The sequence below is a fragment of the Cherax quadricarinatus genome, chromosome 85 (genome assembly GCF_038502225.1).
Source record: "Cherax quadricarinatus isolate ZL_2023a chromosome 85, ASM3850222v1, whole genome shotgun sequence".
Lineage (NCBI taxonomy): Eukaryota > Metazoa > Arthropoda > Malacostraca > Decapoda > Parastacidae > Cherax > Cherax quadricarinatus.
This window is the reverse complement of record NC_091376.1, coordinates 12,224,102-12,248,694: the sequence shown is the minus strand read 5'-3', so window position 1 is coordinate 12,248,694 and position 24,593 is coordinate 12,224,102. Positions and strand designations below refer to the sequence as shown.

Here is a 24,593-nt window from a genome sequence, read left to right as displayed (position 1 = left end):
AAACGCTTTCCTAATAAGGGCTTATTCTACAGCAGGGAATTAGACCTGGTCAAGGACTGAGCTGCGGGGGCGTTGATCCCCGGAACACTATCCAGGGTAAACCACGGAAAGGGTTGGATTTGAACCCATGGCGAGTGAGTCGTAAAGCTGACTTGCCACAGGTTCAAACCACCACAATTGTTTACAATCGTATTGTTACTATTTCGTGAGTCAAGGCCCCAGGTACTTAGTGACACGTTTTATATTTAAACTAAGACTCTTAAGTGGCTAGTTTACTGTACATGCCGTAACCAGCTGTGGACGGCGGTACAAGAACACAAGGAAACACGAAGGCACAGAAAACTGGCTCCGGCTACAAATGTAGTTTAGTGGAGGTTATATCCTGGTGGTGGTGAAGGAGCGCAGTGTATAAGTGTGTGGGTGGGCGGGGGAGCCATCACCTTGTTGGTGGCCAGGGTTTCAACACCTTACTGACGTACTCACCTCTCTTGCGTCTTATAGTGACCACCAACCTTTTATCAAGCACACGCATGCGCACGGACGTACACACACACAGGAACCATACATAGTTTCAAGACGAGGTTTGATAAAGCTCATGGAGCAGGGAGAAAGAGGACCTAGAAGCGATCAATGAAGAGGCGGAACCAGAAGCTATGGCTGGACCCCTGCAATAGTTGAGTACACACAAGGTTATCGTAAAATTCTTCAAATCATTAGACTTGGCAGCTCAGTTCTGGTCTCCATACTACACACTGGATATAAATACACTTAACAACATACAAATGAAGATAGAATTAATCCACTGTTAAAAAAATCTTTCACAATTAAGAATATAAAACAGGGTACTGAGAACATCTAAAAAAATATAATGGAAACAAGGATTTTAAAATGGATAAATTTAGATTTAGAAAGTGAAGGTTTGGAAATATTGTTAATGAGTGAAAAAATCTGTCAAGTAGCGTATGAGAAAGCTATGACTGAGGAGATTTAAATATCTCACAAATATGTGAGATTGAGACTTAGGAGGCCCTGTCTGGCTTGAGACAGTAGGCCTACTGCAGTGCTTCAGTCTTGTCTTTATTTAGTAAACGGGAGCAGCAGCTTCCAACTGATTCCAAATCTACATACTGGAATTACTTTTTACAAGACCAAGAAGCTTGGAAGGCGGTGCAAGGTGTTCGTTATGAAAACAGAGATAGTTCAATAAGTGTAAAGGGACCAAGACTTTTCAACGCCCTTCCTTCATACATGAGGGTAATTACGAACAGGCTGGAAATCTTCAAGAGGGAATTTCTTAAGTTCCTTGAGACAGTTCCTGACCAGCTTGGCTGTGGTACCAAGGTGCTGGTAGAGCTACTAGCCTGGATGTGGTACCAAGGTGCTGTAGTACTACTAGCCTGGATGTGGTACCAAGGTGCTGGTAGTACTACCAGCCTGGCTGTGGTACCAAGGTGCTGGTAGTACTACCAGCCTGGCTGTGGTGCCAAGGTGCTGGTAGCACCAGCCTGGCTGTGGTACCAAGGTGCTGGTATAACTACCAGCCTGGCTGCTCATAAGACCTGGTCTAGGACTGGGTAGTGGGAGCAATGATCCCAGGAATTAAGAGAAATTGAACCTGCAAAGAGCTATCACTGAGTGTATAAACACACACACACACGCACACACACACACACACACACACACACACACACACACACACACACACAGGAAGCATAGTGACCTTGAACTATGTTACAAATACGTAGTTTCTTTAAAGACACGAAAGAATTTGATATTTAGTGGAAGGAAATAATCATGCAATTAACCAGTTTTAATACATGCCACCAAACACTTGTATTAACCTCTCTAAATTAACCTGCTCCGGTAGAGAGAGAGAGAGAGAGAGAGAGAGAGAGAGAGAGAGAGAGAGAGAGAGAGAGAGAGAGAGAGAGAGAGAGAGAGAGAGAGAGAGAGAGAGTATTTCACAGCTTAATTGTGATTTGTCGTTGACTATTGCATAACTGTATCATTGACATTATACAATATCGACAGGTTGATGAATAAGACATGTTGTATTCTCTTCCATTTGACAGAAGAAGCCTGTGGTGAGGGTGTTACCTCTCGCCAATATTGATTCCAAAATGTCGCTCGTGTGTCTTATTGAGCGTTGACAAGTGTAGTGAATTAATTATATTAACAAACACAAGAGATCCTTTAGGTACCTGTGACCTGTTACAATGGTTCTTCTGCCTCCGCTGAACACGACCTGTCTACCCACACCCTTTCTTGCCTCACTTCCTATCAACCTACAACCAGTGAGGTGAGAGGAAGTTACATGACGATACCAGTGAAGTGAGAGGAAGTTGCATGATGATACCAGTGAAGTGAGAGGAAGTTGCATGATGATACCAGTGAAGTGAGAGGAAGTTGCATGATGATACCAGTGAAGTGAGAGGAAGTTGTATGATGATACCAGTGAAGTGAGAGGAAGTTGCATGATGATACCAGTGAAGTGAGAGGAAGTTGTATGATGATACCAGTGAAGTGAGAGGAAGTTGTATGATGATACCAGTGAAGTGAGAGGAAGTTGCATGATGATACCAGTGAAGTGAGAGGAAGTTGTATGATGATACCAGTGAAGTGAGAGGAAGTTGCATGATGATACCAGTGAAGTGAGAGGAAGTTGTATGATGATACCAGTGAAGTGAGAGGAAGTTGTATGATGATACCAGTGAAGTGAGAGGAAGTTGCATGATGATACCAGTGAAGTGAGAGGAAGTTGCATGATGATACCAGTGAAGTGAGAGGAAGTTGTATGATGATACCAGTGAAGTGAGAGGAAGTTGTATGATGATACCAGTGAAGTGAGAGGAAGTTGCATGATGATACCAGTGAAGTGAGAGGAAGTTGCATGATGATACCAGTGAAGTGAGAGGAAGTTGTATGATGATACCAGTGAAGTGAGAGGAAGTTGCATGATGATACCAGTGAAGTGAGAGGAAGTTGCATGATGATACCAGTGAAGTGAGAGGAAGTTGCATGATGATACCAGTGAAGTGAGAGGAAGTTGCATGATGATACCAGTGAAGTGAGAGGAAGTTGCATGATGATACCAGTGAAGTGAGAGGAAGTTGTATGATGATACCAGTGAAGTGAGAGGAAGTTGTATGATGATACCAGTGAAGTGAGAGGAAGTTGCATGATGATACCAGTGTTGCTCCAGCCAGTGATATATTTTTCCTAGGGTTCATGTGTGACGTGTGTGTGTGTGTGTGTGTGTGTGTGTGTGTGTGTGTGTGTGTGTGTGTGTGTGTGTGTGTGTGTGTGTGTGTGTGTGTGTGTGTGTGTGTGTGTGTGTGTGTGTGTGTGTGTGTGTGTGTGTGTGTGTGTGTGTGTGTGTGTGTGTGTGTGTGTGTGTGTGTGTGTGTGTGTGTACCTTTCAACAGGGCTGATCATGTGGTTCACAAGACAGGTTTTCTGACGTCATTACCAGCAACCAATCCAGTATAACGTGTCGAATGACGCCATCCTGAAATATTCCTTGATGCCACTACCAGCAGTACCTTGGGTGCCAGCATCACCCTGGGTGCCAGCAGTACCTTGGGTGCCAGTAGTACCCTGAATGCCAGTAGTGCTCTGCAGTAGCAGCAGCAATAGCAGTAGCAACATTTACCTAAGCCATACATATCTCCAGTACACAACACTGAACGAACAAATCTCAACCTAACTCGCTGTAAACCAAACGCCCGTAACATAAATACGGAGCTCCAGGAAGCATTCCCTGACATCTCGCGTTGACGTCAACGGACGGATCAAACGCACAAAGGAAGGAACAGATAACGTACACGTGTACTATGTCTGACACGTCCATGATGCAGTTACGTCATGATGGCCTCCGCGCCTCGTTCCTTTTCTCGTATTTTACTCAAACTATTTTACCCAAGTTTCTTTTGATTCTAGAATTATGTGACACCCATTTTTTCCTATAGTTCAAGATAAGATACTCATTTTTTCTTATGGTCTAGATTTATAGGACACCCATTTTTCTATGGCCGTTTGCAGATTTGGGACCAGACCCAGGTATGTATTATAATGTAAGCATAATGGTCCACGAGTTTCGGAGGATACATTGATGGTACAAGGATGTACTTAGTATAAAACAGGAAATATCTGATACATAACAAATACAGAGGTGTGCTGGTCAACAAAGACACTACAAGTACATCCTGCAGCTGTTGCGAGCCAGGCACTGCCTGCCCATGACACAACATACACCGCCTCTCCCAACATCAACAGACACGAATACGTTAGTTAATGAGTTTTAAATAGGCTAGTAAATGAGGTTCAAGTAGGCTAGTTAATGAGGTTTAGGTAGGCTAGTTAATGAGGTTTAGGTAGGCTAGTTAATGAGGTTTACGTAGGCTAGATAATGAGGTTTAAGTAGGCTAGTTAATGAGTTTTAAATAGGCTAGTTAATGAGGTTTAAGTAGGCTAGTTAATGAGGTTTAAGTAGGCTAGTTAATGAGGTTTAGGTAGGCTAGTTAATGATGTTTAGGTAGGCTAGTTAATGATGTTAAGGAAGGCTATTTAATGAGGTTTAGGTGGGCTAGTTAATGAGGTTTAAGTAGACTAGTTAATGAGGGCTCTGGTGGCCTGGTGGTTAACGCTCTCGCTTCACACGGTGAGGGCCTGGGTTCGATTCCCAGCCAGAGTAGAAACATTGGACGTGTTTCTTTCCACCTGTTGTCTATGTTCCCCATCAGTAAAATGGGTACCTGGGTGTTAGTCGACTGGTGTGAGTCGCATCCTGGGACACTGACCTAAGGAGGCCTGGTCACAGACCGGGCCGCGGGGGCGTTGACCCCCGGAACTCTCTCCAGGTAATCTCCAGGTTTAAGTAGGCTAGTTAATGAGGTTTACACAGGCTAGCTAATAAGCTTTTAAACAGGCTAGTTAATGAGGTTTGGATAAGTTGGTTAATGAAGTTTAAAGCCTATCTACTACACGAGGGTGATCAAGACTGCATGTCACCTGTTCGCTACCAGTAAAGAATACTTTCAATAACTAAAATAGGGATTAGAGCAAACTCAGTGTATATACACTGAGATATATACACCTCACAATGTATATACCCTGCATATATACTTTCTGTAACATGATATACAGGATCCAAAACATACATTGTTCACTATGTTGTGGGTACGGCAGTAATAATAATAATAATAATAATAATACTGGTATATCAACTGATTATTTACAAACTCAACCCACTCAATGTATATACACCTTACATTAAACACGGAATATTTAATATACTGTTTCTTTTAGGTATTACAGTATTCTGGACTGGTGGTGTACAGGCCACGTGCAGCCTTACTGACCCTCGTGTGGTAGATAGGTTTTAAACCTAAGTGTGTAGCACACTGTTCTTGGAGAGTGTAGATAGCAGGGAAGTGAGCTTTCATATATCAGTAGTGATAGCAGGGAAGCAGATTTATATCAGCAGTGACAACAGGATAGAAGACTCATGTATCAGTAGTAACAAGGTAGGAGATTCATGTATCAGTAGTAACAACAAGGTAGGAGATTCATGTATCAGTAGTAACAACAAGGTAGGAGATTCATGTATCAGTAGTAACAACAAGGTAGGAGATTCATGTATCAGTAGTAACAACAAGGTAGGAGATTCATGTATCAGTAGTAACAACAAGGTAGGAGATTCATGTATCAGTAGTAACAACAAGGTAGGAGATTCATGTATCAGTAGTAACAACAAGGTAGGAGATTCATGTATCAGTAGTAACAACAAGGTAGGAGATTCATGTATCAGCAGTAACAACAAGGTAGGAGATTCATGTATCAGTAGTAACAACAAGGTAGGAGATTCATGTATCAGTAGTAACAACAAGGTAGGAGATTCATGTATCAGTAGTAACAACAAGGTAGGAGATTCATGTATCAGCAGTAACAACAAGGTAGGAGATTCATGTATCAGTAGTAACAACAAGGTAGGAGATTCATGTATCAGTAGTAACAACAAGGTAGGAGATTCATGTATCAGTAGTAACAACAAGGTAGGAGATTCATGTATCAGCAGTAACAACAAGGTAGGAGATTCATGTATCAGTAGTAACAACAAGGTAGGAGATTCATGTATCAGTAGTAACAACAAGGTAGGAGATTCATGTATCAGTAGTAACAACAAGGTAGGAGATTCATGTATCAGTAGTAACAACAAGGTAGGAGATTCATGTATCAGCAGTAACAACAAGGTAGGAGATTCATGTATCAGCAGTAACAACAAGGTAGGAGATTCATGTATCAGTAGTAACAACAAGGTAGGAGATTCATGTATCAGTAGTAACAACAAGGTAGGAGATTCATGTATCAGTAGTAACAACAAGGTAGGAGATTCATGTATCAGTAGTAACAACAAGGTAGGAGATTCATGTATCAGCAGTAACAACAAGGTAGGAGATTCATGTATCAGCAGTAACAACAAGGTAGGAGATTCATGTATCAGTAGTAACAACAAGGTAGGAGATTCATGTATCAGCAGTAACAACAAGGTAGGAGATTCATGTATCAGCAGTAACAACAAGGTAGGAGATTCATGTATCAGCAGTAACAACAAGGTAGGAGATTCATGTATCAGTAGTAACAACAAGGTAGGAGATTCATGTATCAGCAGTAACAACAAGGTAGGAGATTCATGTATCAGTAGTAACAACAAAGTAGGAGATTCATGTATCAGTAGTAACAACAAGGTAGGAGATTCATGTATCAGTAGTAACAACAAGGTAGGAGATTCATGTATCAGTAGTAACAACAAGGTAGGAGATTCATGTATCAGTAGTAACAACAAGGTAGGAGATTCAAGTATCAGTAGTAACAACAAGGTAGGAGATTCATGTATCAGTAGTAACAACAAGGTAGGAGATTCATGTATCAGTAGTAACAACAAGGTAGGAGATTCATGTATCGGTAGTAACAACAAGGTAGGAGATTCATGTATCAGTAGTAACAACAAGGTAGGAGATTCATGTATCAGTAGTAACAACAAGGTAGGAGATTCATGTATCAGTAGTAACAACAAGGTAGGAGATTCATGTATCAGTAGTAACAACAAGGTAGGAGATTCATGTATCAGTAGTAACAACAAGGTAGGAGATTCATGTATCAGTAGTAACAACAAGGTAGGAGATTCATGTATCAGTAGTAACAACAAGGTAGAGCCTCAGGTATCAGTAGTAACAACAAGGTAGAGCCTCAGGTATCAGTAGTAACAACAAGGTAGAGCCTCAGGTATCAGTAGTAACAAGGTAGAGCCTCAGGTATCAGTAGTAACAACAAGGTAGAGCCTCAGGTATCAGTAGTAACAACAAGGTAGAGCCTCAGGTATCAGTAGTAACAACAAGGTAGAGCCTCAGGTATCAGTAGTAACAACAAGGTAGAGCCTCAGGTATCAGTAGTGCTAACCAAGGACAAGGAATTAGGATGTAAGCCCGAGTGAAACAGGTCAGTGTGTCCTCGCTCCACACAACAAGACTCCCACCCACCCATGACTGGTCTCTGAGATACCCTCCACCATCACTCACTCTTGCAACACCACCCATAACCATTACCTAATGACCACATCCGGCTAGGCTGCTATATACAAGCGAATACAAATGTGCGCGCGCTGGCACACGCACAGCTGTGGAGGCACTCTCATACGTAGTTTTAAAAGTAGGTATGACAGGGAGCGTAAATCTGGAAAGTGGTAAGTCAATGAGGCAGGGATAGGAGCTATGACTAGACTCCTGCAACAATCCTTTACCCCCTTTAGATAACATCTTTGGGTGGGTCCTGAGAGATGGAGCAGACGCACGGCGTGAATCACAAGACACAATCTTTTGTAAGTCTTCCATAGGTGTGGATGATAGCAAATGTAGTCCCAGTATTAAGGAAATGTGACAGACAGGTAACGTTAAACTGCAGGCCACTAACACTGACATACATTGTAAGGCTATGTAGTAGATCATCAGAAGAGTGTTAGAGCACCCAAAAAGAAGTTGGTGTATAAATAACAACCAGCACGAGTTTAGAGACTTCTATAACTTAGTAAACAAGTGAGGCAGGAGAGAGACGGATAGGTGAAATATATATTTTTGAAGTGTAAGAAGGTTTCTGACACAATATACAAGATACTGGGACAAAACCTGGAGAAGCAGGCGGAAATAACGAGGAACTACAGTAACGAGTGATTTTCCGGGAAGAGATGTAGGAATGGGCGCGTGTGACGAATGGGCGTCCACAAGGATCAGTACTGGGACCAGTACTATTTCTTGTGTATGTGGAGGTAACATTAGAAACAAAGGTATCATTGTTTGCAGATGATGTGAAACTAATTTGGAGAATACAAACAAGTGAGAGCCAAGAAAGACTATAAATGGAACTGAACAGGCTGCAGGTTTGGTCTGACAAGTGGCCATTAAAATTTAACCCCAGCAAATGCAAGGTTTTCAAGATTTGGGGGGAGCAAAGAAGACAGCAAATGCAGTACAGGCTCTGGAAGAGTGCCAAGCCAAGGCTGCAAACCTCACTCAAGGAGAACCCTGAGGTAAGCATTGTGCTGAGCATATCACCTGAAGCGCACGTCAGCTAAATAAATGTTGCAACAAACGCGGCAAGGAGTCATTCATGACACTATATACGCCGTATATTAGGCCCATACTGGAGTATGCAGCACCAGTAAGGAACCCACACCTTATCAAGCATGTCAAGAAACTGAAGAAAGTGCAGAGGTTTGCAACGAGACTGGTCCTGGAGCTAAGGAGTATGAATTATGAGGACAGATTAGGGAACTAATCGTGATAACATTATGGGGTGATATGACAACAATGTACAAAATACTGAGAGGAATTGATAGGGTGCATAGGGACGGATTTCCGAATGGCGGGAAATAGGAACACGACGACACAACTGGAAACTGAAAACAATGACTCGCAGGGACGATAGGAAGTATTTCTTTAGAGTGGAGTGACAGAGGCAGGATCCACATATATAGCTTTAAGAAGAGGTACGATAAGACTCGAAGCCAGGAGTGAACCCAGCAGAGGCCAAGAGCTGTGAATCGATCCCTTCAACCACAAATAGGTGAAAATACACACACACCTGGTTACATGCTATAAACACACATGATCACACAAAACACTAACATTATATATATATATATATATATATATATATATATATATATATATATATATATATATATATATATATATATAGAAGTTGGTGTGTGACTTACCAAAGAGTATGTTGAGACAATAGTCATGGTGTTATGGTGGGAGGAGCATGGTGGAGGTTGAGGGGGGGAACACCACCATGACACACTACCCACAACCTCCAGATCCGGGTACACCCCTCCACCTCCTCCTCCTCCTCCTCCTACCACACTGCTCACTACACCCTCCTCACAAACCATACACCACTAACACACACACTATTCTAACAATATACTATTCTATGGTATGGTTTACTACAGTATATTTGTCGAAGTTTGATTTTCTTAACCGCTACACTTTTTTTTTTTGACGCTTATCACTTTGATAAATTTACTAGTTATTGCAGTGTATGTAAGTATATTAATAAATAACTTTTTTTTCAATATAAATCACCGAACTTCATTTACATTGAACTTAATTTCTGGCTAAGAACGTAAGTTCTTCAGAAAACACTTCTTGTTCAATAACGTTGTTCAACATGGGCGCTGGCTAGTGTGTGTGTGTGCGTGAGAGATAGTATTAGTAGTTTGAGCGAGTAGTCTTAGTGAGAGAGAGAGAGAGAGGGAGCGAGGCAGGTGATAGCAACTTAACACTACCCCCTCCGCCGCCTGCCGGCTCTCCAGCTCTACTGTCAACTGCTGCCGCCCAGCCAGCCAGCCAACCTCTCAGCCACCCTCCCTCAAATATCTCCATCCTCCCTCCATCACCTCCTCCCTCTGTATTCTTACCCTCCACTGCCGTCAATAGCTAGCCACATCAAGACTGCCACCTTCCCCCTCACCCATCACACACACCACAGCAATACTGCTTAGATAATACTGCCTCTCACTTCACCACTCACCATCACACTACCACCACCACACTAACACCACCACCACACCACACTAACACTACACTAACACCAACACGAGAGATATCTGAATAACCTACCTTGCTAAAATTAAATACAAAAGTTTTAGTCTTGTTGAAAAGGTCATCAACCAAGAGGCTTAGTCTGGAACCAGGTCCCGGAGCCTCTGTAGTAGCCTTCAGATAACCTTTAGGTAACTAGGTACTCAATATGCAACTCTGTAAGCTTACCTAGAAGCCTTCCTAATTACCGCCATAAACCTAGCTAGACAGATTAACTCCACATTTTGTCTTTCACATAGGCCTCCACAAGAATGAACACTACAGCAGGCCTACTGGTTCATGCTAGTCATTTCCAACTCACCAAGGTTCTCGCTCCAATGGGATGTAACGTGTGGACAGACAGGACTACCATGCTGTTGCTATCTTACACAAGTATATAAGAAACAACACTACACACTGGAAGTATATCTTAGTACTAATATATATATATATATATATATATATATATATATATATATATATATATATATATATATGGATATGTGTGCACTGAGAGAAATAATAATGTATATACATTTGGGGAGGTATATAGGTATTAATGGTATACATATATGTATTAAAGGTATATAAGTATTCTTGGCTGGTGGTGTACAGGTAACATGCAGCCTTAATGGCCCTCCTGTGTCGACCAAACCAATTATCTCATCTTAGTGTCATATCGAGGAGGCTGGTATAGCAGGTGAAGATGAGGTAGATGTAGCAGGTGAAGGTTAGATAGGTAGGTACAGCAGGTGAAAGTACGGTTGGTATAGCAGGTGAAAGTGATGTAGGTATACCAGGAGAAGGTGAGGTAGATAGGTAGGTGTGTGTGTGTGTGTGTGTGTGTGTGTGTGTGTATGTGTGTATGTGTGTGTGTGTGTGTGTGTGTGTGTGTGTGTGTGTGTGTACGTACCAGTTCTCTACAAATTTTTCTGTTCAAAATCATTTACCAGTTCATCCATTGTTCATCGATTGTTAGGAAGTATGGTCAAGTTGAGAGAGCAGGAATACTGAAGGAGTCATGCCTGCAGCATCTGCTGTACACCCCTCGTATTCAGTGAGTCAGTAGTCACACCAGTGATTGACAATCCAAATATTTTTTATGAGATTCAAACTTAGCAACATCTGCATAATTTCTGACATACACTTGACTTCCAAGAAACCATTACCGTAAGTAATGCACTCTGCCGCAGGCCCAGACTTGTGGGTAAAGACCTGGAATAGAAACACTATCATGTGCCTTACCTATTATATCTAGATGGAGTTCGGACACAGAAGACATATCAAGTCATTACAAAACAACAGAAATAAAACGGACTGATGCAGTAAGAAAACTAAGAGGGAACTTTCAATAATCTCTTAATCAGGCGGGCTGTGACACCATCTCTGGAATATAGGCAGCTGTCACCAACAGCCTGTCTAAGCATATATTAACCAAGGCAGTAAATCAACCACATAAAAAAAACAACTAAGGATCGATAACACTGACATCCCACATTATTGAGTTTGAGGAAACAGGACTGCTAAACACGTGGATTGCACAAGAGACCAACTATTACTGCAACATTATGACACAGCTTCTGATGTACTGGAAGTCAAAGAAAATGCTGATGTAGTGTACACACACACTGAAAAAACTTTTAACAAATGTTATTCTTTTTGTTACACACAAAATGCGTGCGAAAAGGATTAGAGAAGTGATCAGATCGATATATAACTTTCTAACAAATAGAATTCAAAGAGAAATAGTGAACAATGTAATATCAGAGGCAAGTGAAAATGTTCTGTTGCCCAAGACACAAAACTCACCCCAATTCTCTTTTCATCCTCATATTTAACAAAGATTGTACCATCGTATCATCATTTGCAGACGATACCAGAATTTCTATGAGTGGTATCCACTTGGACAGATCAAACCTCCAAGCTGATATATATCTGGTCTTCCAGTGGGTCACGGAAAACAATATGATACTCGGCAAAGACAAATTTTAAGTTTCTCCGCCATGAGAAACTAAAACCTAAAATTGAGTATAAAACGAACTCAAATCACTCAACAGAGCGGAAGATTAATGATGACTTGGAAGACTCACATTACCCGGGAGTTAATCCGACTCTCCCTACAACTCTTACAAGACTCGCTCCTGAAGCCCCCTGGGTACAAACATTCCAAAGGATAAACCTATTTCTAAATCCGTACTTCCCGAAGGTCACAAGTCAGGATACTCTTTCCAGTTTTCCTGTCTCAGGTTCGACGTAGTGAAATGAAGTAACAGAACACAGCCAGTGATCCTGAAGTCTCGTGAGAGCTGGAGTTCCATAGGATAAACCCGTTTCTTAAGCTGTGATTTCCGAAGGTCAGAACAAGTCGTCAGCAAAGGTCACTCTTGGGAAGTTTTCCTGCGTCAACTTCGGTACAGCGGAAAGACATTATACAATAACAACTACTGTACAAGATAACCTTCCTTCTTGTGTCAACAATGTAAGTATACAAATGCAAGAGAATCTATGAGAGAGAGAGAGAGAGAGAGAGAGAGAGAGAGAGAGAGAGAGAGAGAGAGAGAGAGAGAGAGAGAGAGAGAGAGAGAGAGAGAGAGAGAGAGGTGAAGGAATACAGTTGTTCCTGACCTCTTGATCTCTACCATACCTACTCTTGAAACTGTGTATGTTTACCACCTTATGGCTGAAGAAGTACAGTATTTCCTAACATCCCCATGGCTGTCTGTTTTTAGCTCCCACCAATGTATTTCCTGCAGCCTGTCCTTATCTGATCTATCGAAACTTCTAAGTATCCTGTACGTCGTTATCATGTCTCCCCAAGGTCCTTCTCTCCTCCAAGGTTGTCAGATTTATTAATTTCATCTTCTTCTCGTAGAGCAGCATACTTACTAATACTTTAACTTTCTCCTGCTTCTCAATGTGCTTTCACGTTTCTAGAACCAATCTAGGTGTATTTTTTAACGTTCTCTAGCCACTGAAGGCACTTTTAAAGGTGTGGGCTCCATGCTGGTGCCGCGTATTCGAAGCCATGCCTCGCATAAATCAGTGTACAATGTCTAGATTTCCTTAAGTTCCTGAATACAGCTATAAGATTGGCTAGCCTGGTATGATTATTATAATCATATTTAAGTGATAAACCCGTATGGGCCACGCAGCGCTGCTAGCCTGGGATGAGCCGATGACGTTACGTGAATTAGCCGGCTCTGGTGATATGTTCGGTGGTATATTTACTCCCAACTCCCTCCCAGTGAAGTGTCTTGATGCCAATGAGGTGCTCTTGATCCAAAGAAGCGGACCTATTCTCTCCTCCCTCGAATCAAACCTGACTGCCTCATTTCCAATAATAATGATAATAAAATACAATAATAATTATACAGCAATAATAATATCAAAATAAATAATTAAGTTTCTTCCCAGCTTATATATTGATCAGGGCTTTTTTTTCACCGTCTCTGATTTGCTCTATTTTGCACTAATTACCATTATCTTGATTGGATTAAACTCCAGCAGCCACTTACACTGATTCTTGGGGGACCCCGATTGTTAATCTCACCCATAATTATATTTCCTCCTTAACTATCACCGTCTATCCCATATCCATCCATTCGAGTACTTGCACTCCCGCCTACTCTTCCAGTTTCCCGTGGCTCGATCGCTAGGGCACTCATCTCACACACTGAGATCCGAGGTTCGATCTCCTGTACGGCTGAAAAATATTAGGACATGTTTCCTTAAGGCACCTGCCGTCCATGTCCACCTAGCAGTAAAATAGGTACCTGGGTGTTAGTCGACTGGTATGGGCCGCATCCTGGGGACAAAATTAACCTAATTTGCGGGAAATGCTCAGCATAACAAGCGGCTTTCTATACAGTAGTATGTCACTGATGTCAGCTATGGTCTGTATACCTTGTACATGTACTGGTATTAAATAAAGATATTATGTGGCTCAATCTTCACACTTTTGCGGTATCGACTGACTTCCTGTATTCCTGGAACATGCAGTCGACCCATCCGTGTCTTTCTTACATAATTTCCTCTGTTTTATCATAAAATTCCAGCAAGTTTGTAAGCCAGGACTTCCCTGCCTCAGTCCTGATGGTTTTTGCAGTCGAGTTCCTCCCGTGTGTGTTTGTGTGTTGTGTGTATGTTGTGTGTGTATGTTGTGTGTGCTGTGTGTATGTTGTGTGTATTGTATGTTGTGTGTATGTTGTGTGTATTGTATGTTGTGTGTATGTTGTGTGTGCTGTGTGTATGTTGTGTGTATTGTATGTTGTGTGTATGTTGTGTGTGTTGTATGTTGTGTGTGGATGTTGTGTGTGCTGTGTGTATGTTGTGTGTGTTGTATGTTGTGTGTGCTGTGTGTATGTTGTGTGTGTTGTATGTTGTGTGTGTTGTATGTTGTGTGTGTATGTTGTGTGTGCTGTGTGTATGTTGTGTGTATTGTATGTTGTGTGTATGTTGTGTGTGCTGTGTGTATGTTGTGTGTGTTCACCTATCCGTACTCACCATTTGTGGTTGCAGGGGTCGATTCACTGCTCCTGGACCTGTCTCTTCGCTGTGTGTATGTGTACTCGCCTAGTTGTTGTTACAGGGGTCGAATCACAGCTCCTGGCCCTGCCTATTCACTGGCTGCTTCTAGGTCACTCTTCCTGCTCTGTGAACTTTATCATACCCCTTCTTAAAGCTATGTGTGTGTGTATCCATATATGTATCTATGTATCCGTGTATGTATTCGTGACGTATCCATTTCCGTGGTGTGTGTGTGTGTGTGTGTGTGTGTGTGTGTGTACACGTACGTACCTATACGACTCTCACTTCCGGGTTGGTGGCGACGACACTGACGGTGAGCGGCAGTCATGATTACTACACACACACACACACACACACACACACATACATACATATATATATATATATATATATATATATATATATGGAAAAAATCAAGCCACAGTAACCAAAGGGCTATATTCAGTGTATGGATGACTGTATTCAGTGTATGGAGGGCTATTATACTAGTGTATGGTGGGCTGTATTCAGTGTACGGAGGGCTATATTCAGTGTATGGATGATTGTATTCAGTGTATGGAGGGCTGTATTCAGTGTATGGAGGGCTGTATTCAGTGTATGGAGGGCTGTATTCAGTGTATGGAGGGCTGTATTCAGTGTACGAAGGGCTATAATAAGTGTATGGAGGGCTGTATTCAGTGTATGGAAGGCTATATTCAGTGTATGGTGGGCTGTATTCAGTGTATGGTGGGCTATATTCAGTGTATGGTGGGCTGTATTCAGTATATGGTGGGCTGTATTCAGTGTATGGAGGGCTATATTCAGTGTATGGTGGGCTGTATTCAATGTATGGTGGGCTGTATTCAGTGTATGGTGGGCTGTATTCAGTGTATGGGGGCTGTATTCAGTGTATGGGGGCTGTATTCAGTGTATGGGGGCTGTATTCAATGTATGGGGGGCTGTATTCAGTGTATGGGGGGCTGTATTCAGTGTATGGGGGCTGTATTCAGTGTATGGGGGGCTGTATTCAGTGTATGGGGGCTGTATTCAGTGTATGGGGGCTGTATTCAGTGTATGGAAGACTGTATTCAGTCAGTGTACTAGTAAACTATGTTGATGAATGGCTCAGAGAACCGACAAGTTGATTGATTAGACACATGTGCGACACTTGGGTATCTTTATAGAGATACCCAAGTGTTGCACATGTGTCTAATTTATCAACTAGTACACTATGTATGATAGTTACATTGTGGCAACACCAGCAGTGTACTGCTATATTGTGGCAACACCAGCAGTGTACTGCTATATTGTGGCAACACCAGCAGTGTACTGCTATATTGTGGCAACACCAGCAGTGTACTGCTACATTGTGGCAACACCAGCAGTGTACTGCTACATTGTGGCAACACCAGCAGTGTACTGCTATATTGTGGCAACACCAGCAGTGTACTGCTACATTGTGGCAACACCAGCAGTGTACTGCTACATTGTGGCAACACCAGCAGTGTACTGTTACATTGTGGCAACACCAGCAGTGTACTGCTACATTGTGGCAACACCAGCAGTGTACTGCTACATTGTGGCAACACCAGCAGTGTACTGCTACATTGTGGCAACACCAGCAGTGTACTGCTATATTGTGGCAACACCAGCAGTGTACTGCTACATTGTGGCAACACCAGCAGTGTACTGCTACATTGTGGCAACACCAGCAGTGTACTGCTACATTGTGGCAACACCAGCAGTGTACTGCTACATTGTGGCAACACCAGCAGTGTACTGCTATATTGTGGCAACACCAGCAGTGTACTGCTATATTGTGGCAACACCAGCAGTGTACTGCTACACTACGTATGATAGTTACATTGTGGCAACACCAGCAGTGTACTGCTACACTACGTATGATAGTTACATTGTGGCAACACCAGCAGTGTACTACTACACTACGTATGATAGTTACATTGTGGCAACACCAGCAGTGTACTGCTACACTACGTATGATAGTTACATTGTGGCAACACCAGCAGTGTACTGCTACATTGTGGCAACACCAGCAGTGTACTACTACACTACGTATGATAGTTACATTGTGGCAACACCAGCAGTGTGCTGCTACACTACGCATGATAGTTACATTGTGGCAACACCAGCAGTGTGTTGCTACACTATTCTACATGATAGTTACATTGTGGCAACACCAGCAGTGTACTACTACACTACGTATGATAGTTACATTGTGGCAACACCAGCAGTGTGCTGCTACACTACGCATGATAGTTACATTGTGGCAACACCAGCAGTGTACTGCTACACTACGTATGATAGTTACATTGTGGCAACACCAGCAGTGTGCTGCTACACTATTCTATATGATAGTTACATTGTGGCAACACCAGCAGTGTACTACTACACTACGTATGATAGTTACATTGTGGCAACACCAGCAGTGTACTACTACACTACGTATGATAGTTACATTGTGGCAACACCAGCAGTGTACTACTACACTACGTATGATAGTTACATTGTGGCAACACCAGCAGTGTACTACTACACTACGTATGATAGTTACATTGTGGCAACACCAGCAGTGTACTACTACACTACGTATGATAGTTACATTGTGGCAACACCAGCAGTGTGCTGCTACACTACGCATGATAGTTACATTGTGGCAACACCAGCAGTGTACTACTACACTACGTATGATAGTTACATTGTGGCAACACCAGCAGTGTGCTGCTACACTACGTATGATAGTTACATTGTGGCAACACCAGCAGTGTACTACTACTACACTACGTATGATAGTTACATTGTGGCAACACCAGCAGTGTGCTGCTACACTACGCATGATAGTTACATTGTGGCAACACCAGCAGTGTGCTACTACACTACGTATGATAGTTACATTGTGGCAACACCAGCAGTGTGCTGCTACACTATTCTATATGATAGTTACATTGTGGGAACACCAGCAGTGTGCTGCTACACTATTCTACATGATAGTTATATTGTGGGAACACCAGCAGTGTGTTGCTACACTATTCTATATGACAGTTACACTGGAAACAAAAGCTAGGTATGGGTGGTAGGTGGAGGGTACCGAGGAGGTGGGTGGGTGTAGGGGAGACACAACAGGATGTGAATCGTCGACACCAGCCGCCCTAACCTCCACAATAACACAAAATTTCACTGGATGCTTTCGAGCAGGTCGAAGCCATGTGCATCAAGCAAAAGTGAGCCTTATGACACGAGTCAAGACGCTCTTCTTCACCTTGAACTGGTAACCTACAAACATCTCCTTCCCTCCCTCCTCTCGTACCCTCCCTCCTACCCTCCCTCCCTCCTACCCTCCCTTCCTCCTACCCTCCTCCCTGATACATGAAACAGGACCTTACACTGCTCTTCCCTGCGGCTTGTGCCAAAAACGGGGTTATGATCAGGTCATTTTAGACCACAACACCCTGTTGATTGGCTAGGTTTACAGACTATCGACTGCATCATTAAGGCTGTAGATCACCTGTACACCACCAGTTAAGGATTCTTCCATTCCTAAAAATAGGGATTAATGTAAACTTTCCACGTATACTACATCGATACGCAACTCTCCGTAGATATACGCGAAAGACAAACATCTGTCCGGGTGTATACACAGAGATATATACCTCTCCGTGCATATGCACCAAGAGATATATACCCCTCCGTATATATACACCGAAAGATACATACCTCTCACTGTACATACCCTCCAAAACATTCCGTTATGGAAGCGTATACAACATACATTACCAACACAAATATTGGAACATGCGGTAGGCCTACTGACCCATGCTAGGCATGTCCATATCACCCCTACCTTCACCTACCCACAGAGGGAAAAGTGAGGTAGGTGTAGCAACACCCATCTGAGGTGGAGATGATCAAACACCTGCGGCGTGTCTGGGTGGGGGAGGTCCAACACACGGATGTACGCCAGGACCCTACGAACTTTCCCTACCACCCACCCTGACTATCACCATCACAGCCACCCTCCCCTACTACCACCCCAAGATAGATATTCCCCACCCCTCCACCACCACCACCCCTTAACCAATTCGTTCAACCCCAGCAGGTGCCTGCAGCCTCTGCTGAAGGCGTGGTGTCTAGACACTGACCTGTAAGCAGAACTACCGGCAAACACGGACACAAATAGCAACAGCTACCAGAGATATATACCCCAATGGACATCAAAAACCCCAGTGGAAATAAGTCACTTTATCTAACCTTTTAGGGGTTATCCTAGGTAATTTACACACGTTTTTACACACGTTACTAAGTATTATAATTATACTTTTTTTATATACCTGTACTTAAACTTACACGCCCATATGGCTACCGTCTACCTACCTACCTACCTGGTAGGTAGGTAGACGGCAGTACTTGTACCTACCTGGAGTACCTGGGTACCGGCATATATAAAAAAGAAACTAGGAACAAAGTCTATCTAGGAAAAACCACTCCTTTAAAAGCCACTCCTTTAAAAGCCACTCCTTTAAAAACCACTCCTTTAAAAAAAACACTCCTTTAAAAACCACTCCTTTAAAACCACTCCTTTAAAAACCACTCCTTTAAAAGCCACTCCTTTAAAAGCCACTCCTTTAAAAACCACTCCTTTAAAAAAAACACTCCTTTAAAAGCCACTCCTTTAAAAGCCACTCCTTTAAAAAAAACACTCCTTTAAAAGCCACTCCTTTAAAAGCCACTCCTTTTAAAAAAACACTCCTTTAAAAGCCACTCCTTTAAAAGCCACTCCTTTAAAAACCACTCCTTTAAAAAAAACACTCCTTTAAAAGCCACTCCTTTAAAACCACTCCTTTAAAAACCACTCCTTTAAAAACCACTCCTTTAAAAACCACTGAGTCTTAATGCAAAAAGGGGCAGACACCATTATGAAAAATACAAAAATATTAAATTTATTCACGTGAAATTGCACTCTCTTACAATGGTTTTATTCTTGGGAAGATCATACACACAAAACACAGTAATAAACCAATCGAGTCAATAAACAGTTTATTAACTGTTATGTTTTAATTTAAAACAATCATATTATTGGAACCTGATGCTGTAACCAACGCCATGAGGAAAATATTCTAAGATCCTCCTCTCATTCACAGAGTCCAGACATCGTCCAGACATCGTCCAGATACACAGACCAAATGATAAATGAGACACTTACATGAGACATTTGGACTCAACACATCAACTCCAGGCTGAGGGACTGATTACCTCAACCTCCTTATCTTACACCTTTCTCTGCACTGGACTGAAGACGCCAGTGTGTGGCGAAACCTTGCACAAGTGTCTCATTAATCAACTTGTCGAATTTGTAAACCACTTATTCACACAAAGACCAGCCACAGGGTCTTTAAAGACTGAAAGTTAAGACACATATGTAACATCTGGATATCTTTATTGTAGACGTTTCGCCCTCCAGTGGCTTTATCAATACAGATTTTGGGACATAATTAGAAGACAGTAGAACTATATACAAAAGATGAGGTAATCTGTCCCTCAGCCTTGGAGTTGTAAAGTAAAAGGACACAAGTGCAACTAATGTGACATTGTACTGTGGCAACGTTTCGCTCTCCAGGCTTGACAAAGCTCCTGGAGAGCGAAACGTTGCCACAATAAAATGTCACATTAGTTGCAGTTGTGCCCTTTTACTTTACATCTTGTCGGTAATTCTACCAACATTATTACAGCCTTGGAGTTAGTGTTTGCAAGTCTTCAAAGACTGATGACGTTCCTTTGTGACACGTCTAACTCGTTGTCTTGAAGGTTCGCCACCAGGTTCCCTACCCACAGATGATGATACAAGATCCTGGTGCTTTCTGATAATTGTCATAACTTTCCAGGTGGTGGAGTGGTCATGGGCCACAAGCTCATGGATAACAAAACTCCTACGCTGGTAGAGATTGTTGGTGAGATCCTCCCTGATGGACAGTCCACTATCATTCCAGATCATGGAGCTGAACTCTTCTCCAGGCTGACCCCTCAAGGAAGGTTCCTTGATGTTGGTGAGGGGCTCTTGATTTAGGGAATTGGATCTGTGCTCCAGTTCCCCGAATTAAGTCTTGACTTGTACTCGTTGGAACGCAGGAGGGAGAGATATATCATAATCTACACTTGGAAAATCTTGGAAGGAATGGTCCCAAATCTGCACACAGAAATCACTCCCTACGAAAGTAAAAGACTGGGCAGGCGATGCAAAATGCCGCCAATAAAAAGTAGGGGCGCCATTGGTACACTAAGAGAAAACACCATAAGTGTCCGGGGCCCAAAACTGTTCAACAGCCTCCCATCAAGCATTAGGGGAATTGCCAATAAACCCCTGGCTGCCTTCAAGAGAGAGCTGGACAGATACCTAAAGTCGGTGCCGGATCAGCCGGGCTGTGGCTCGTACGTCGGACTGCGTGCGGCCAGCAGTAACAGCCTAGTTGATCAGGCCCTGATCCATCGGGAGGCCTGGTCGTGGACCGGGCCGCGGGGGCGTTGATCCCCGGAATAACCCCCAGGTAACCTCCAGGTATGCCTTCCACATCCCCCCCAGGCGCTGTATAATCCTCCGGGTTTAGCGCTTCCCCCTTGATTATAATAATAATAATAAATTCTCCAGGCTGAGGGACTGACCACCTCAAATGCTTTTTCTCTAAGGTTGGTGGACTAATTACATCATCTTCATTTCACTACTACACCTGCTGCCTGTGTATTTGACTGAAGAAGTCCAACTGTTGAATACATGTCTTACTCATCAATCTGTCGTTATTTTATATTTTCAACACAACAGTGGTGGAAACCAGGCTGGAATCCTCAGTCATATTGGAGATGTTAGCTCTCATCTCGAAGAACTGGATGCTGGATACGACAAGTACCGAACACACAGATGCTACTGAAATAGTCCACTAAGTTTAGCGTCTTCTTCAGTCTTAATACAGAGGCAACTAAGGTGTATACAGAGACGTGAAGACGATGTAATCAGTCCATCACCCATGAAAACGCAGTTTTCAGGTGGTCAGTCCCTGGAGAAGAGTTCAGCTCCTCTAAGGAGTATATAGTGGCGGGAGTGAGGCAGCAAACTGCCAGAAGAAGGTAGTAGCGGATCCAGGAAAAATCAAGTCACAACCTAACCTAAATAATTTTGTTTTATTGCCTTACTTAAGAAACAGATGTTCTACATATGTGTGACATCATCATATATAAATTACTTTGTGGGGTTACAGTTTCCCACAAGGACTGTTGTCGGAACCCAAACTGATAACAGTCCTTTAATGGTAACTGAGGATGAGGCCATCCAGTCTACCACAGCCAGATCTGAGACCGAACCTCTGCAAAGTGTTCTGTTTCGTCACTTTTGCTTATAGTATTTAAATAAATTGTAACTTTTTTCCTGTGACATTTTTTCCAGACACCGGAAGCAGCAGCAGCTGCACCAGTGGTACGACTATGGTAATATGGGTGGGGTTGGAGATGGCTATTTAAATACTATTATATGTATAGAAGAGAACTGCAACAGGACTTCTGGCCCATTTTGACAGGTCCTTCTGAAATCCTATCCAATTCACCACCGCTGTGGAACATTTGGGAGTCTTTAACGAAGAAGCGTGTCGTCAGCCAGTGGTTTCTTCAGTCCAATACAGAGAAGAACGGTGGAAGATGGGGAGGAATTTGAGGTAATTAGTCCCTCAGCCTGGAGTGATTCAGTACATCACCACCGCAGTACTACTACTACTACTACTACTACTACTACTACTACTACTACTAGTACTACTACTACTACTACTAGTACTACCACAATCGTCGCTCTGACCATAACTCTACTACTGACGAAGGGGCTGACTCCTGGTACGCCTCCGGCTCATTCTTCTCTCGCTGTGACGTATTTCCTGAACAGACATAAATTAGAAACTTGAATGCGTGTTTAGTTTGTCGAGTGTGGAGCACATCCCGGACTCTTCTGCCTCGCTACACCCATATCCTTTCTGTATCCTTTCTAAATCTAAATTCATTCCCCTCGACTCCTCTGTTGTGAGTCCTGCTTTGGTTAGATATTTTAAGAGCATTTATTATCTCTGTACACTTCAATCATATCTTCCCTGATTCTTCACTATATTAGTCTTCAAAATTATATTCGTAATGTCATTCTCTGTTTTTCAGCACAATTATATCCAGAAGAAATCCTGCAGCCAGCTGGATTCGAACCCACGTTGGATGGTATCCACGAGTGTGGTTTAGCTCCAAACGTGACGCCTTTAACCACTCAGCTACATCTGGAGTTTATCTGGAGAGAGTTCCGGGGGTCAACGCCCCCGCGGCCCGGTCTGTGACCAGGCCTCCTTAGGTCAGTGTCCCAGGATGCGACCCACACCAGTCGACTAACACCCAGGTACCCATTTTACTGATGGGGAACATAGACAACAGGTGGAAAGAAACACGTCCAATGTTTCTACTCTGGCTGGGAATCGAACCCAGGCCCTCACCGTGTGAAGCGAGAGCGTTAACCACCAGGCCACCATGTAAATGGTTTAGAAAATTGACAAGTTGAAGAATGAGATACTTGTTCAACACCTGGGGGTTTGTGGCTTCTTCAGTCCAGTACAGAGAAGAATGGTGAAAGATGAGGAGCTTGAGGTAATCGGTCCCTTGTCGACTCCAGGCCTTGGTGTGCACCAAACCCAGGTGTGTACCAGGCCTTGGTGTGCACCAAACCCAGGTGTGTACCAGGCCTTGGTGTGCACCAAACCCAGGTGTGTACCAGGCCTTGGTGTGCACCAGACCCAGGTGTGCACCAGACCCAGGTGTGTACCAGGCCTTGGTGTGCACCAAACCCAGGTGTGTACCAGGCCTTGGTGTGCACCAAACCCAGGTGTGTACCAGGCCTTGGTGTGCACCAAACCCAGGTGTGTACCAGGCCTTGGTGTGCACCAAACCCAGGTGTGTACCAGGCCTTGGTGTGCACCAAACCCAGGTGTGTACCAGGCCCCAGTGTGCACCAGACCCAGGTGTGCACCAGACCCAGGTGTGCACCAGACCCACGTGTGCACCAGGCCTCGGCGTGACGCACAAACGAGGAAGGCGACAATCAACCTCACAAAATATCGCTGCCGCAAAAGTATTTGGCGAGCGAACAGGATCTTCCTAGTGGTGAATGAACCTGGGCGGGGGTGACGGGGCGGGACGGGGCGGGGCAGGAGGGGTGGGAAGAAAGTCGCAGGGTCAGAAATGCACCTGGGTGGAATTTGGGATAAATTAAACAAAAAATCCCCAAGAAGGCATGCAAGAGGCAGACCTCTGGAGGCAACATACTATTAGTGTTAGAAGTTAACACCAGAGCGTCATCTGGAAAATCCTGGCGGCAATGGTAGCAAACCTGGACATAGAAATCACTTCACGTGAAAGCACAAAGCTGGACAGACAGTGGAAGATGTCCCCAACTAAAAACAGGAGTGCCATGAGTACACAGACAGAATTCACATATAAAAACAGGAGTGCCATGAGTACACAGACAGAATTCACATATAAAAACAGGAGTGCCTTGAGTACACAGACAGAATTCACATATAAAAACAGGAGTGCCATGAGTACACAGACAGAATTCACATATAAAAACAGGAGTGCCTTGAGTACACAGACAGAATTCACATATAAAAACAGGAGTGCCTTGAGTACACAGACAGAACTCACATATAAAAACAGGAGTGGCTTGAGTACACAGACAGAACTCACATATAAAAACAGGAGTGGCTTGAGTACACAGACAGAACTCACATATAAAAACAGGAGTGGCTTGAGTACACAGACAGAACTCACATATAAAAACAGGAGTGGCTTGAGTACACAGACAGAACTCACATATAAAAACAGGAGTGCCATGAGTACACAGACAGAACTCACATGTAAAAACAGGAG

The 24,593-nt window shown here is 43.2% G+C and overlaps 1 protein-coding gene across 2 annotated transcripts in view; it reads right to left on the bottom strand.

Annotated features, from left to right (window-relative positions):
- Positions 1-24,593, bottom strand: part of LOC128703155 (probable ribonuclease ZC3H12C) — a 225,699-nt gene that overhangs the window by 26,889 nt on the left and 174,217 nt on the right. The window contains exon 1 of one of the 2 annotated variants that reach the window (XM_053797726.2): positions 9,272-9,891. The exons of the other annotated variant lie outside the window; for it this stretch is intronic. Within the exon in view, the coding sequence (XP_053653701.2) occupies positions 9,272-9,448 (177 nt within the window). The 5' untranslated portion in view covers positions 9,449-9,891. Of the gene's footprint in view, positions 1-9,271; positions 9,892-24,593 lie in introns of those variants that run through there. 2 annotated transcript variants of the gene reach the window in all.